General features: G+C 35.5%; 1 protein-coding gene across 8 annotated transcripts in view; it reads right to left on the reverse strand.

Annotated features, from left to right (window-relative positions):
• The window catches only part of FBXL2 (F-box and leucine rich repeat protein 2), a 123,077-nt gene that overhangs the window by 94,594 nt on the left and 13,888 nt on the right, over nucleotides 1–14,595 (reverse strand). For 6 of the 8 annotated variants that reach the window (XR_006517836.2, XR_011496279.1, XR_011496278.1 and 3 more), the window contains exon 2: nucleotides 6,527–6,588. Coding sequence is in view for 1 of the 8 variants with exons in the window: in XM_044755188.2 (XP_044611123.2) it covers nucleotides 6,527–6,588 (62 nt within the window). In the remaining 7 variants the exon portion in view is untranslated. Of the gene's footprint in view, nucleotides 1–6,293; nucleotides 6,388–6,526; nucleotides 6,589–14,595 lie in introns of all 8 variants that reach the window. The other 2 variants (XM_070492426.1, XM_070492428.1) reach the window with 1 other exon arrangement.

Below are 14,595 nucleotides of genomic sequence, written 5' to 3' on the forward strand. Positions count from 1 at the left end.
ACTCATCAAGCCATGCTGTAGCGGCATCCCACATAGAAGAACAAGGATGATTTACAACTAGAATATACAACTATGTACTGGGGCTTTGAGGAGAAAAAAAAAAGAGGAAGATTGGCAACAGATGTTAGCTCAGGGTCAATCTTCCTCATGAAAAAGAAAAGAAAATAGAGATGCCTTCTGTGTGGTATTAGCACATAGAAAATAAACTGACGGAACAGAATAAAGAACAGAATATATTACAGAGATGATATGGCATTTCTTTGGAGGAAGAGAAGAACCATTCAACAAATGAATCAGGAAAAATTGATAAACCCAACTCAACTGAGTCTCTAATCCATTGTTTGTATGAATGTAAACTGATAAGACCCCTTTGGAAAAACAATATAATATCACTATATAAAGTTAAATATTTGTATAGCCTATGATCTCCAGTAATTCCACTCCTAGAGGAACTTTTTTTTTTCTTCTTTTTCCCAAAGCCCCCCTCAGTACATAGTTGTACATCTAGTTGTAGATCCTTCTGGTTGTGCTATGTGGGATGCCACCTCAGCATGGCTTGACTAGCGGTGACATGTCCGTGCCCAGGATCTGTACCAGAGAAACCCTGGGCCACCGAAGCGGAGCATGCAAACTTAACCAGTTGACCATGGGACGGGCCCCAAGGAACTTTTGTGTATTTGTACCAGGAGACATTTACAAGGATGTTCTCAGCAGCACTGCTTTTATTAACAAAACGCTGGAAACCCAAGTACTCATCAAAAGAAGAATCAGTAAGTGACTTTTGGTATATTCACATGATAGAACATTATACAGCAGTAAAAATGAATGAGTAACAGGCAACCAGAGCAACATGGATCACTCTTGTAACATAATTTTGAGTGAAAACCATGTCTCAGAAGATAGGATATACTTTTTTTTTACAAAGTTGATAAAAACAAGCAAAAGTGAACACTGTATGGTTTAGTCAAATATATTTAATATAAAAATTTTTTTTAAGAAAGGAATCATAGATACAAAGTTCTTGAGAATATTAAGTTGATGGTGGGGAAGGGGAAAGGGCAATGCATGGATCAGTAAAGAAGTGTATCATTAACCAAGAATTACGAGTAATCCAATTTAACTACAGTAAAAAAAGCTGCAGTAATCATCCTTGTATATTTATCTTTGCAAATATATCTGCTACTAAGTTCCTACAAATGAAATTTGTGAATATGTATATTTAGCATTTTGAAAAATCTTCCCCATTGGCCCCAAAGAATGGCTACAGCAGTTTATATTCCCACCTCTAAAGTATCTTAGACTGTCTGTCTCCTACCTTCTTGCCAAAACCTAGTATTATCAAACTTTTGTGTTTTGCCCAGTCAGATAGGTAATATCTAATTATTTTGATTTGTATTTAAATATTGGCCTGATTGAGCATCTTTTTATATATTTATTGGCCTTTTGTATATCTTCCTTTGTTCATATCCTCTTCAAACTATATTTCTAATAGAGTTAATCTACCTTATGGTTAATAACTTTTAAGATTTTTTTTTCTTTGTTTATTGAAGAATATAGCCCTTGCTTATAATGCGTATTCTAATTATTTCACCTACAAATGTGCTATTTATCTTTAGTTTGGTATATTTTGTCATATTTTACTATTCACAGAGTCAAATTTACCAGTCTTCTCTGTTGTAATTACTGAATTCACAGTTTTTAAATTACAAGTCTCTCACATAACTTTCCAGGGCTAAAGCTCTGGAGCAGAATGTATAGTTCTATCCTTCCTATCAGTGGAGCTTTTCTGGTGTTTCATCCTGTCTCAATGTAGACAAAAAACCCAAAGGCATCATCAGAGTTTTAATGTATAAGCATAACCTCACTCTGGACTAACGGAAATTTGCTTCTGCCATGCTTTAGACTCAGATGCCGACCCTAAAATAGTATGTAATAGTATACAGAGGTAATGAAAAGGAAGGACCTGTAAGCTTTTGCATTCAGTTTCAACACATTAATTCAGTCCTATATTGCTTCATGCAAAGTAAAAAAATCAACAATAAAAATGAACAAACCCCAACAAAAAGTCTTTAACAAAAAAGACAAATCTGTATAGATGCTTAAACTTGAATTTACAGTACCCCCAAAATAGCATCTTACCTGTTAGGCTGCCTTGGAATATATATAAGGCATCACAGACAGCAGGAGGTGGAGGCACCAGTCCTTGAAAAAGTCCATGGAGTGCTGAAACCCACCAGCAGGCAGCAATACCCACTTAATGATGCCCAAAACAGGGATGAGCCCTTTACTGCACTGCTCCCCACGGTCCCAAACTACACAGAAGCACTGGGCTGTAACTTAGTGATTGCAACAAAAACCACAATTACTTTCACTCATGGAATTGGCTTACAAATTTTAGAAAAAGCAAAATTTGAAAATTTATGTGCTAGTCATTTTATAATTTTCCCTAGTAAACTAGTAAAATTGCCAAATTATGTAATTGTGTAGTTGATTTCATTTGCCCAGAATTATTAGGCTTAGCTCTCCTGTTTGGGGCAAACCCCTCATCAAGCCAACAAACACTATTAGTACTTAATTTTGTCATGTATTAGTACTAACTTTAAGAGGAAAGAAAATGACATAAATAATGGTGATTTAAGTTTTTAAAAACGTCTAATAAGAGGTTTCTTTCATTATTATCTATTACTAACAACAGCTTTGTCTTCTCAGAATGTTTTAAAATATTTACTGCATGTAGCACTCCCTGTCTCCTGTGAAGTAGTTTTCATTTCATCATTAACATATGAAAGCAACCATAACAGAAGTAAAAACTTAAGGTCAAACAAATTAATATTAAAATGTATAATCTAAGTGTGAAGCCAATATTCGATTCAGACAAGACTTCTTTTCTAAAAAGAGGAATGGTTCCTTCCAAGAGACTGCCTTTTTTATAATACAAAATAATTATCAGTTTTCTTAACACCACCATTAACCTGCTTAGGTCCTAGTAGTTGTCCATTTATTATCAGATAGTAGTATGCAATTTCCATTGAGATTGGATTAGTCCAGGTTGATGAAAGGAAGCATTGGGCTACATTAACTTACTTAATAATCAGGTTCTTTACTGAGATATTGTTAGCAGCAGCATACGTTAAGATTCATATCAGGACAGCTTGCTTTTGTCAGTTATTTGCACTAAAACTGACTGCATTGTCAAACACCATTTAGTAAGTATTCAGGAATCCAAAATTGATATTAATAACAATAAGAGCTAACATTTATTAAATGCCAGGTACTCTAAGAGCTAGCAACAACCCCATAAGGTACAAGTATTACTACTCCCTTTTTACAGATATGGGAAATTATGGCACAGAGAGTTAAGTCACTTTAAGGTCACACAACTAATAAACAGGGAGAGTTGAAATCTCAATGAAGTCTGGCTCTAAAAATAATATATAGATAATAACAATGAGGACAAATATATGTAAGGACAACCAGCTCACTAATAGATATATAGATTACAACCAATTAAACATTCCCATTGTTATAAACATTATATAACTGCCTCCCCAGGAAGAGGAAAATTACAAGCTGTTTGTTGAACTGTGTGAGAGTGAAGGGTAGAGAGGGAGAACTTAAGTACCTTTAACCTACGAGAGAAGGCTGAGCAGAAAAAGCAAAATTGTAAAAACTTGTTAAACTAAAATTGGGTGGTAGAAGGAATCTCTGAATATCGGCTGGTCTCAAAACAGGCAATAAGATAAGCAGAAGGGAAAAAAACCTCACAGATTTTTCTGAGTGAATTCAAAGAGATACAAAGAGATGAAAAGAAGCACATAATTCCAGGTTATGCTTGTTAACAGTTCCAAAGAGGAAGCTGAGTCTTCACTTGACGTGACCAGTAATGGAAGCTGGTAGAGAATTTACGAGGGTGGCTGACACACTCAAAAATTTCAGAAGAGAAAATTACCTCAGCTGCAAGCAAATGAGATTATTATAAACTCAAAGAACTCATATCTATCGAAGTAAGACTGGCAGTGAACAGGAATTCAACAAGAATACGAACAATAGTTTGCACTGTCACAAAGAAGTCTACAATATGAAGTAAAAATGTAAGTCTAGGACAGACTGAAAGTACGAAGACATCGTTTAACTGAGCAAAATAATCAACACTTAAGTTCCATGAGGCGGGGACTTTGTTGCACTCACTCACTTTGCTGTGGAATTAACTGATGATGAAGATGGCTGTTTCAGTAACCTGGTTCAAACCCTTCTTCAAAATTTTGCTTAGAAAGGGTGGCTAGAAGAGGGGACAGCTATTATTACTGAGAAAAGAAAGCCTGAGAGTAAAATGGTAGAAAAGATTTAAAGGCCAACAAAATCATGGTTACCTAGAGTTAATTTTGAGACTCACAAGTCAGAGAAGATCTGTAGAAGTACTTCAGAATTTAAATTCTCCTTACAGACTCCAAAATAAGAAGAGAAGTGGGAATGCAAATCTATGAATAGACACGTATGAACATTTGCTCTCAAATGGCAATTCTTTTTGAAAAACGATCTATGTATGAGCCTTATGGCGTGATTCAAAAACTGTAACTCCAGGATTCTTAACAGCTGGGTCCAACATGGATCTTTAAAAGAATTAAAGTTTCTAAAACGGAGTTCAGAAATCACACTAGCACATGAAGTGACATAAATCCCCTCCTCTTTTTTTTTGTCAATAGATAGAAACTGTTCCATGGCTGAGTACAGAATGAAAGCTAACCCTACCAAAAGGGAAAAAATATTAAGTTAGCAGCCTTGCATCACAGACAGCAGCAGTATTCATGAGAAGAGTAGACCTTAATCACACTCCAGTGCTGAATGACTAATACGAGTCTGCCTGAAGCTGGTTATGATTCTCCATAGTAAGAACGACATATTCATATTACAACTTGATGTCTGTGCTGTAAAAATGGTTCAGATCAGGAATGAAACATCGCACACTTCTAGGGTACACCATCTACTTTGTAGTGTGTTGTGGATGGTGTGCCCTACAGTTGTACAGTAACAGCCTGCTCACCCTAACCCAGCAATCTTAGTCTAACAGCTTACGGTGTTTGATCAAGACCTTGCCAGTTTATATCATTCCTTCCTTGTTAACACTTTCACTTTAAAATGGTCCAAAATGCCAAATATTCTCTCTTATCCAAACAAATATTTGTTTTATTGAAGTAAAATATAATTGCTGTATTTTTCATATGATACTGTCATTAGTTAATTTTCCTTTTTTATTAACTGAGTAGAATGAGCTCATGAGGACAGTGTCAAACACCTGATGACTAATGAAACATCCTCTGAAGCCCCTGAAATGAGATCACAACCACAAAGAGGCTAAGTGTTCTCGCCCCGTTTCTGACTCAAGAAAAAACGTCTAACATAATGAGGATGGCAAAGGTGATTAATCTGTGACATTTACACAGTGACTTTGTGGTGAGCTCCAATATGTAAACAAAACTCATCCCCATTCACCAAATGCTAAAATGAAATTTAGCACCACTAAGAAATGGAGTCATCTGGTCAATCTTGTAATGCATGTTGGCATTTCCTAAAATTTTTTCCATGGAATATTAAAAGGATTCCATGCTCAGTAAGTCTGAAATTTCACAACTATCCATCTGGGAGCATCACCAAGCACAGTAGCCTATTAAGGCTCCGGGAAGTCATGCAGTAAACAAACTGGTTTTGTTAACCCAGTGTTTCCCATACTTCTTTGATCACAAAACCTGTTTTTGTTTTATTTTGTTTTGTGGAACAACAGTGAAAGGAGAAGAGTTTGGGAAATGCCAGCTCAAAGATTACCATATATACATGTATTAATTATTTGTAAACAATTAAAAAATAACATCCAAAACTAAAATAGGATGTCTTTAACAATGCACAGTACTAAAGAAAACTACAGTGCCTCAAGGTCAACAAATGCTGCTTGATAGCTTTACTTGGTAAAATGACAAGCAAAATACCATTTACTGTATACTCAGTGATACCAAAAGTAAAGGACAGAAAGCCTTTATAGTATTCACTGTCTCTTAGCACATAATTCTCATAAAATGGATAAAAACATATCAATATTTGGGCTGATAGCATTTTAAATGCTCAGTAAGAACATATAACTGTACTTATGTTAAAACTGACTTATCAGAAAACATCTAAATGTCTATGATTTCAGGAGCTCACAATCTTAACAACAATCTCTCCTCATGTTATTGACTACATTGAGATTATTTACGGCTACCAAAACAATGGCACCTACTGAAGATTATTACAATACTTACCACATTACAAAAAGAATCCAGACCAATGCTATGTACATACTTAGTACACTCTGGATTAGACCAAGTAAAATTTAACAACAAGCTGAACAGCATTCTATAAAACAAAAACAAAAAGTCAGTTAGGCTAATTCTGTCTGTTTTTCTATGCTACGGACTCACAGAGTGAAAGAAGATTGTCTTGGAACTTGATGACTGAATCAAATCTGAATTATGTAAAGTTTATCTATACTTACCTTAAGAGAAGTTCTTTGGGTAGCTTTTTGTTAATAAGACCTTCATCATTATTTGAGAAAACCTAAAAGGAAAGAAAGAGAAATTGTTAAAGTGTTCCTCAATCAATTAAAAAAAAAAGTTATGTATTTTTCAGATCAGAACAGCCCCAACCACTGTCCTACAAATATGATGATACTAATTTCATGAAGCCACCACACTTCAATATTGATGGATATAAAAACAGTTTATCCCCTATCACCATTTCATAAAAACAGCAACAGGCAGCCATTTCTATACTACATTGTATTAGTGGCTCTGGTCAAGGCTATTAGGCAAGAAAAATAAATAAAAGGCATCCTGATTGGAAGGGAAGAAATAAAACAACCTCTAGTCACAGATGACATTATCTTGTATGTAGAAAATTCTAAGAAATCCACAAAAACTCTATTAGAACCAATCAAGGAGTTCAGCAAGGTTGCAGGATACAATATGCAAATGTACAACATACTTAGCATCAAAAAGAATAAAATACTTAGGAATAAATTTAGTTAAATAAGTGCAAGACTTATATATTGAAAACATACAAAACAGTGTTGAGAGAAATTAAAGATGACAAATAAACTGAAACACATTCCATATTCATGAATTGGAAGATTTAACAGTGTTAAGTTAGCAACACTTCTCAAACTTATCCGCAGATTTAGTGAAATCTCTATCAAAATTCCAGCTGCCTTTTTTGAAAAAATTTAAAAGCTGATTCTAAAATTCATATGGAAATGCAAGGGACCCAGAATAGCCAAAAAAATCTTGAAAAGGAAAACAAAGCTAGAAAACTCATATTTCCTGATTTCAAAAATTACTATAAAGCTACAGCAATTGAAACACTGTGGAACTGGCATAAGGAGAGATACATAGATCAATGGAGTAGAACTGAGAGTCCAGAAATAAATCCTTATATTTATGGGCAACTAATTTTTGACAAGGGCTCCAAGAAAATGCAGTGGGGGAAAGAAGACTTTTCAACAAATGGTGCCAGGGCAACTGGATGTTTACATGCAAAACAATAAAGCTGGACCCCTACCTTGTAGCATATTAAAAAAATTAACTCAAAATGAATCAAAGACCTAAATAAATATGAGTTAAAACTACAACCCTTAAAAGAAAACATAAGCATAAATCTTGGTGACCTTAGATTACGTATGTAACAGTTTCTTAGATATGACATCAAAATTACAAGCAAGCGAAGAAAAAATAAATAAATTAGACCATCAAAATTAAAAACCTTTGTGCTTCAAAGAACATCATCAAGAAAGTGAAAAGAAAACCCACAAAATAGGAGAAAATATTTGCAAATCACATATCTGATGAGGGAATTGTATCCACAATATATAAAGAACTCTCAAAATTCAGCAATAAAAAGATAAACCAGTTAAATGGGCAAAAAGATACATCATGATTAAGTGGGAACCACAGGGATGGCTCAACATCTGCAAATCAATCAATGTGATACAACACATTCACAAAATGAGGAATAAAAACCACATGATCACCTCAATAGATGCAGAGAAAACATTTGACAAGATCCAACATCCATTTATGACAAAAAACTGCTAACAAAATGGGGATAGAAGGAAAGTACCTCAACATAATAAAGGCCATATATGACAAACCCACAGCCAACATCATACTCAATGGGCAAAAACTGAACGCCATCCCTCTGAGAACAGGAACAAGACAAGGATGCCCACTATCACCACTCTTATTCAACACAGTACTGGAGGTTCTGGCCAGAGCAATTAGGCAAGAGAAAGGAATAAAAGTAATCCAAATAGGGAATGAGCAAGTGAAATTCTCACTGTATGCAGACGACATGATCTTATATATAGAAAACCTTAAAGAATCCATCGGAAAACTATTAGAAATAATTAACAACTACAGTAAAGTTGTGAGGTATAATATCAACTTACAAAAATCAGTTGCATTTCCGTACTCTAATAACAAACTTACAGAAAGAGAACTCAAGAATACAGTTCCATTTACAATTGCAACAAAAAGAATAAAGTACCTAGGAATAAATTTAACTAGGGAGGTGACAGACTTATACAATGGAAACTATAAGACATTATTGAAAGAAATAGATAATGATATGAAGAGATGGAAAGAGATTCCATGCACATGGATTGGAAGAATAAACAAAGTTAAAATGTCCATACTACCCAAAGCAATCTACAGATTCAATGCCATCTCAATCAGAATCCCAATGACATTATTCCTGGAAACAGAACAAAGAATCCTAAAATTCATATGGGGTAATGGAAGACGCTGAATTGCTAAAGCAATCCTGAGAAAAAAGAAAAAAGCTGGAGGCATCTCAATCCCTGACTTCAAAATGTACTACAAAGCCATAGTGATCAAAACAGCATGGTACTGTTACAAACAGAGATCAATGGAACAGAACTGAAAGCCCAGAAATAAAACCACACATACATGGGAGCTAATCTTCAACAAAGGTGCCAAGAAGATACAATGGAGAAAAGATAGTCTCTTCAATAAATGGTGTTGGGAAAACTGGACAGCCACATACAAAAGAATGAAAGTAGACCATTAACTCATGCCATACGCAAAAGTAAACTCAAAACGGATCAAAGACTTGAAGATAAGTCCTGAACCCATAAAACTCCTAGAAGATAATATAGGTAGTATACTCTTTGACATCGAACTTAAAAGGATCTTTTTGAAGACTGTGTCTTCTCAGGCAAGGAAACAAAAAAATAAATAAACAAGAGGGAGTTCATCAGACTAAAGAGCTTCTGCAAGGCAAAAGAAACTGGGATCAAAACAAAAAGACAACCCAACAATTGGGAGAAATATTTGCAAATCATATATCTGATAAGGGGTTAATCTCCATGATACATAAGGAACTCACACAACTGAAGAACAAAAAAACAAACAGCCCACTCAAAAAATGGGCAGAGGATATGAATATTTCCAAAGAAGATATACAGATGGCCAATAAACACATGAAAAGATGTTCAATGTCACAAATCATCAGGGAAATGTAAATCAAAACTACACTAAGATACCACTTTATGCCTGTTAAAATGGCTATAATCACTAAGACTAAAACGAACAAGTGTTGGAGAAGGTGTGAAGGAAAGGAAGTCCTCATACACTGCTGGTGGGAATGCTAACTGGTGCAGCCACTATAGAAAACAGTATGGAGATTCCTCAAAAAACTAAAAATAGAACTACCATATGACCCAGCTATCCCACTACTAGGTATCTACCCAAACAATTTGAAATCAACAATCTAAAGTAATATATGTACCCCTATGCTCATCGCGGCACTATTCACAATAGCCAAGACATGGAAACAATCCAAGTGTCCATCGACTGAGGACTGGATAAAGAAGATGTGGTATATATATGCAGAATACTACTCAGCCATAAAAGAGGGCAAAATCATCCCATTTGCAACAACATGGATGGACCTGGAGGGAATTATGCTAAGTGAAATAAGCCAGACTGAGAAAGACAAACACCAGATGATTTCACTCATATGTGGAATATAAACAAACACATGGACAAAGAAAATAGTTCAGTGGTTACCAGGGGAAAGGGAGGGGGAGGTGGGCAGAGGGTGAAGGGGAGCACTTATGTGGTGACAGACAAGAAATAATGTACAACTGAAATTTCACAACAATGTAAACTATTATGAATTCAAATTTAAATAAATAAAAACACGGGCCGGCCCCATAGCACAGTGGTTAGGTTCATGTGCTCCAATTTGGCGGCCCAGGGTTCACATGTTCGAACTTGGGCATGGACCTACACACCACTCATCAAGGCATGCTGTGGCAGTATCCCACATACAAAATAGAGGAAGACTGGGACAGATGCTAGCTCAGGGACAATCTTCCTCAAGCAAAAAGAGGAAGATTAGCCCTCATACCTTAAAAAAAAAAAAAAAAAAGGAAAGGGTATACAAAACCCAGAGCAAAGGAGATAAGTAGAAAGACAAAATCAGAAAATTATAGCTCTCCATCAGAACAGTTTAGCAAATGCTAAGTATAACATTCAAGATAAAAGGAAGGGAAACATCAAGAATAAATATAATCTTGTCATTTTAACCACAAACTCACAACACAAGAAGGAAGAAAAAAAAAGATCTGACAATAACAATCTAGAAGGGGAAGAGGAGAGGGATGGAATGGCTTAATCTAAGGAAATAATAGGCTATCAGAAAATGGACTATCTATGAGATGTTTTATACAAACCACATGGTAACCACTAAACAAATAACAAGAATAGAGACACAAATTACAAATAAGAAGAAAGCCAATATAGAAAACCACCTACCTGAATTGGTAGGCCAAAAATCATGGGACGAGAAACAAAGGAAATGCAGGAGAACCAGAAAACAAGCGATAAAATGGCAGCACTAGGCCCCCACATTTCAATGGTCATTCTAAATGTAAATGGATTGAACTCTCCAATCAAAAGACACAGAGTGGCAGGATGGATTAAAGAACAAGACCCAACAATATGCTGCCTCCAGGAAACATACCTCAGCCCCAAAGATAAACACAGACTCGGAGTGAAGGGATGGAAGATGACACTCCAAGCGAATAATGAACATAAGAAAGCAGGTGTCACCATACTTATATCAGACAAGGTAGACTTCAACACAAAACAGGTAAAGAGAGACAAAGAGGGGCAGTTTACAATGATAAAAGGGACACTTTACCAAGAAGACATAACACTTATAAATATATATGCACCCAACACAGGAGCACCAAAGTACGTAAAGCAACTATTAACAAAACTAAAAGGAGATATCAACAACAATACAATAATAGTAGGGGACCTCAACACCCTACTAACACCAATGGACAGATCATCTAGACAGAAAGTCAACAAGGAAACTGTAGAATTAAATGAAAAACTAGACTAGCTAGACTTAATAGATATATATAGAACACTCCATCCAAAAACAGCAGTTTACATGCTCTTCTCAAGAGCACATGGAACATTCTCAAGGATAGACCACATGTTGGGAAACCAAGCAAGACTCAACAAATTCAAGAGGGTTCAAATAATATTGAGCATCTTTTCTGACCATAATGGTATGAAACTAGAAATCAACTATAAGAATAAAGCTGGGAAAGGGGCAAAAACGTGGAGATTAAACAACATAATACTGAACAACCAGTGGAGCATTGAAGAAATTAAAGGAGAAATCAAATATTATCTGGAGATGAATGAAAATGAAAACGCCATACCAACTCATCTGGGATGCAGCAAAAGCAGTCCTAAGAGGGAAATTCATGGCAATACAGGCTCATCTCAATAAACAAGAAAAAAATAAGCAATCTCAAACTACACCTAACAGAATTAGAAAAAGAACAAACAAAGCCCAATGTCAGTAGAAGGAGGGAAATAATAAAAATTAGAGCAGAAATAAATGAAATTGCAACAAAAAAGACAGTAGAAAGGATCAATGAAACAAAGAGTTGATTCTTTGAGAAAATAAATAAAATTGACAAACCCTTAGCCAGGCTTACTAAGAAAAAAAGAGAGAAGACTCAAACAAATAAAATTAGAAATGAAAGAGGAGACATCACAACAGATACCACAGAAATACAAAAGATTATAAGAGAATACTATGAAAAATTATATGCCAACAAATTGGACAACCTAGAAGAAATGGATAAATTCGTAGACTCTTCCACCCTCCCAAAACTGAATCAGGAAGAAATAGAGAATCTGAATAGACCAATCACAAGTAAAGAAATTGAAACAGTAATAAAAAAAAACCTCCCCCAAGACAAAAGTCCAGGACCAGATGGCTTCTCTGGAGCATTCTACCAAACATTCAAAGAAGATTTGATACCTATCCTTCTCAAACTATTCCAGAAAATTGAGGAAGATGGAGCACTTCCTAACACATACTATGAAGACAACATCACCCTGATCCCAAAACCAGACAAGGACAACACAAAGAAGGAAACTACAGGCCAATATCACTGATGAACACAGATGCAAAAATCCTCAACAAATTCTTGCAAACTGAATACAGCAATGCATTAAAAAGACATACACCATGATCAAGTGGGATTTATACCAGGGACACAGGGATGGTTCAACATCTGCAAGTCAATCAACGTGATACACCACATTAACAAAAGGAGAAACAAAAACCACATGCTCATCTCAAGAGACGTAAAGAAAGCATTCAACAAGATCCAACATCCATTCATGATAAAAACTCTCAATAAAAAGGGTATAGAAGGAAAGTACCTCAACATAATAAAGGCCATATATGACAAATCCACAGCCAACATCATACTCAATGGGCAAAACTGAAAGCCATCCCTCTGAGAACAGGAACAAGACAAGGGTGTCCACTCTCACCACTCTTATTCAACATAGTACTGGAGGTTTTGGCCAGAGCAATTAGGCAGGAAAAAGAAATAAAAGGAATCCAATAGGCAATGAAGAAGTGAAACTCTCACTGTTTGCAGACAACATGATCTTATATATAGAAAACCTTAAAGAATCCATTGGAAAACTATTAGAAATAATCAACAACTATAGCAAAGCTGCAGGGTATAAAATCAACTTACCTAAATCAGTTGCACTTCTATACTCTAATAACGAACTAATAGAAAAAGAACTCAAGAACACAATCCCATTCACAATCACATCAAAAAGAATAAAATACCTTGGGGTAAATTTAACCAAGGAAGTAAAAGACTTGTACAACGAAAACTACAAGACTTTCCTGAAAGAAATTGATGACAACATAAAGAGATGGAAAGACATTCCATGCACATGGATTGGAAGAATAAACGTAGTTAAAATGTCCATACTTCCTAAAGCAATCAACAGATTCAATGCAATCCCAATCAGAATCCCAATGACATTCTTCACAGAAATAGAACAAAGAATCCTAAAATTCATATGGGGCAACAAAAGACCCTGAATTGCTAAAGCAATACTGAGAAAAAAGAACAAAGCTGGAGGCATCACAATTCCTGACTTCAAAATGTACTACAAAGCTACAGTAATCAAAACAGCATGATACTCGTACAAAAACAGGTACACAGATCAATGGAACAGAATTGAAAGCCCAGAAATAAAACCACACATCTATGGACAGCTAATCTTCAACAAAGGAGCTGAGGGCATACAATGGAGAAAAGATAGTTTCTTCAGCAAATGTTGCTTGGAAAACTGGACAGCCACATGCAAAAGAATGAAAATTAACCATTCTTTTTCACCATTCACAAAAATAAACTCAAAATGGATCAAAGACCTAAAGGTAAGACATGAAACCATAAGGCTTCTAGAAGAAAATATAGGCAGTACACTCTTCGACATCAGTCTTAAAAGGATCTTTTCAGACACCATGTCTTCTCAGACAAGGGAAACAATAGAAAGAATAAACAAATGGGACTTCATCAGACTAAAGAGCTTCTTCAAGGCAAGGGAAAACAGGATTGAAACAAAAAACTAACCCACTAATTGGGAAAAAAAATATTTTCAAATCATATATCTGACAAAGGGTTAATCTCCATACTATATAAAGAACTCACACAACTCAACAACAAAAAAATCAAACAACCCAATCAAAAAATGGGCAGGGGTCATGAAGAGACATTTCTCCAAAGAAGATATACGGATAGCCAATAGGCGCGTGAAAAGATGCTCATCATCGCTGATCATCAGGGAAACACAAATCAAGACTACACTAAGATATCACCTTACACTCGTTAGAATGGCAAAAATAACCAAAACAAAAAGTAAATGTTGGAGAGGTTGTGGAGAAAAAGGAACCCTCATACACTGCTGGTGGGAATGCAAACTGATGCACCACTATGGAAAACAGTATGGAGATTTCTCAAAAAACTAAAAATAGAAATATCATATGACCCAGCCGTCCCACTACTGGGTATCTATCCAAAGAACTTGAAATCAGCAATTCCAAAAGTCCCATGCACCCCTATGTTCACTGCAGTATTATTCACAATAGCCAAGACGTGGAAGCAACCCAAGTGCCCATCAACTGATGATTGGATATAGAAGA

Source organism: Equus asinus, chromosome 21, assembly GCF_041296235.1.
Source record: "Equus asinus isolate D_3611 breed Donkey chromosome 21, EquAss-T2T_v2, whole genome shotgun sequence".
Classification (NCBI taxonomy): Eukaryota; Metazoa; Chordata; class Mammalia; order Perissodactyla; family Equidae; genus Equus; species Equus asinus.